The following is a 1,570-nucleotide window of genomic DNA, read 5'->3' as shown; positions in this document are numbered from 1 at the left end:
ATTGTAAATGTGTGATGCGCTTAACTCAGTGCTCGTTGCACTATTGTAGGGTACTATCTATATCTATTAGAACTTAAATATTGTGCGCATATCAATAACAGACCCTGACAAGATGTGTGTATATGCTTCTCGGCACACTTCATACCTGAGCACATAGTATCCACTCGAAAGGTGGTGCGTGTTACTCGATCGGTCGCATCCCTTGCAGCTGTTATGCACATTTGCAGACCTATGTATGATACAAATCTGTGGGATGTGTTATATGCGCCAGAGTGTGCCTCGTTGCTTTGCGGTGGCTACTAGCGTGTGTGGTTTTTCGTTTCTTTTCTAGATATATCTTATTTCTGTTTTAAGGTGCATGGAATATTGCTTGCAGGATAGAATGACCAAGTGTACATGACTTACAATAACCAAGTGTACATGACTTACGTTCGGTCACTTTATGTGGCTTGCCGATTGTAATCGTGGGCTATACAGAAGTACGCACGACCATAGTCTCGAGCAACCAAGGTTCGTATACACTACCTGCCCCCTGTCTGCTATTAGAATCTATTTATAGACGAAGATCAGAAACTTACCCACCTCCTCTCCCGCTGTCCACCAAACCCCAGACGACTCTGAAATGGCCAAGGCTGACTCTGACGATGCAGAGCCGAATGAGAATGTCGAGCAGATTGGCATGGATGATTTTCCCGGGGAAAGCGCCTTCTCGCGTATTATCATGGATGATCTACTGACCAACAACATCAACGTGGTCGAAGTGCCCGGGGACGAGCGTGAGCTCAATCTGAACCTGGGGGGTGTGGAGATGAATGTGAACCTGGATCTGGACTTGGGTGAGTGCGGAGATGTATTGGCAAGGGCCGGTTGGTGCGGTGTGGTGGTTTCTTCTATGCACACGCATGACCTCCTTGTGTACGAGTATATGTCTCTATTCTTGTCGCGTCTATATGTCTCTATTCTTGTCGCGTCAATGATCACGGCAGAGATATCAGTATACTTTTGCAGAATTTGTGTCCGTGAAGGTTACGGTCGTTTGTACTCGGTGTGTATTTCCAAAACCATTATCACGGAGGTTTCTGTTAGTTGTGCTTATGTGTATCTGTTATTGTAGATACTGTTGTGTAGTAAGATGACAGCCATACTCACGGTTACGATTTTTATGTATCATATTGGGTACTATTATGAGATTAGTGGCAGTTGTACTATGTTCACTGTAGTTACTATCATAGCGGTTTCTGTTATTTGTGCTCATGAGTAAATTGTTCATGTGTCGAAGAGGGTTCTATCAATCGTACTCATGGACATACTTTTCATATGTCGGTAAACACTATCAAAGCCGCTACTGATATGTACGTCTTCCATGTATCTTAGAGTTAAGTTTATGGTAATCATCACACTCATGGGCGTACTTCTCATTTGTCACTGTAGACACATTGCTGCACGCACACCACGATGAAGACGATGCTGAGTTGGAGATGGAATTGGACGATCCGTTTGGTTATGGAGCTCATGCTCATGCGCTCTTCAGGTACACAGCGTCAGCGATACTTCAATGAATGTATTATAT

At 44.1% G+C, this 1,570-nt stretch overlaps 1 protein-coding gene across 1 annotated transcript; it reads left to right on the top strand.

Moving 5' to 3' along the window:
* Positions 1 to 622: 622 nt before the first annotated feature.
* SARC_10700 (hypothetical protein) lies at positions 623 to 866 on the top strand (the record flags this gene model as incomplete). Its single annotated transcript, XM_014295247.1, has 1 exon — positions 623 to 866. A coding segment is annotated over one exon (244 nt), but the record flags the coding sequence as incomplete, so codon positions are not given.
* Positions 867 to 1,570: the final 704 nt, after the last annotated feature.

This window comes from Sphaeroforma arctica (genome assembly GCF_001186125.1).
Source record: "Sphaeroforma arctica JP610 unplaced genomic scaffold supercont1.1354, whole genome shotgun sequence".
In the NCBI taxonomy this organism is placed as follows: Eukaryota; class Ichthyosporea; order Ichthyophonida; genus Sphaeroforma; species Sphaeroforma arctica.
This window is presented reverse-complemented; position numbering and strand designations above follow the sequence as displayed.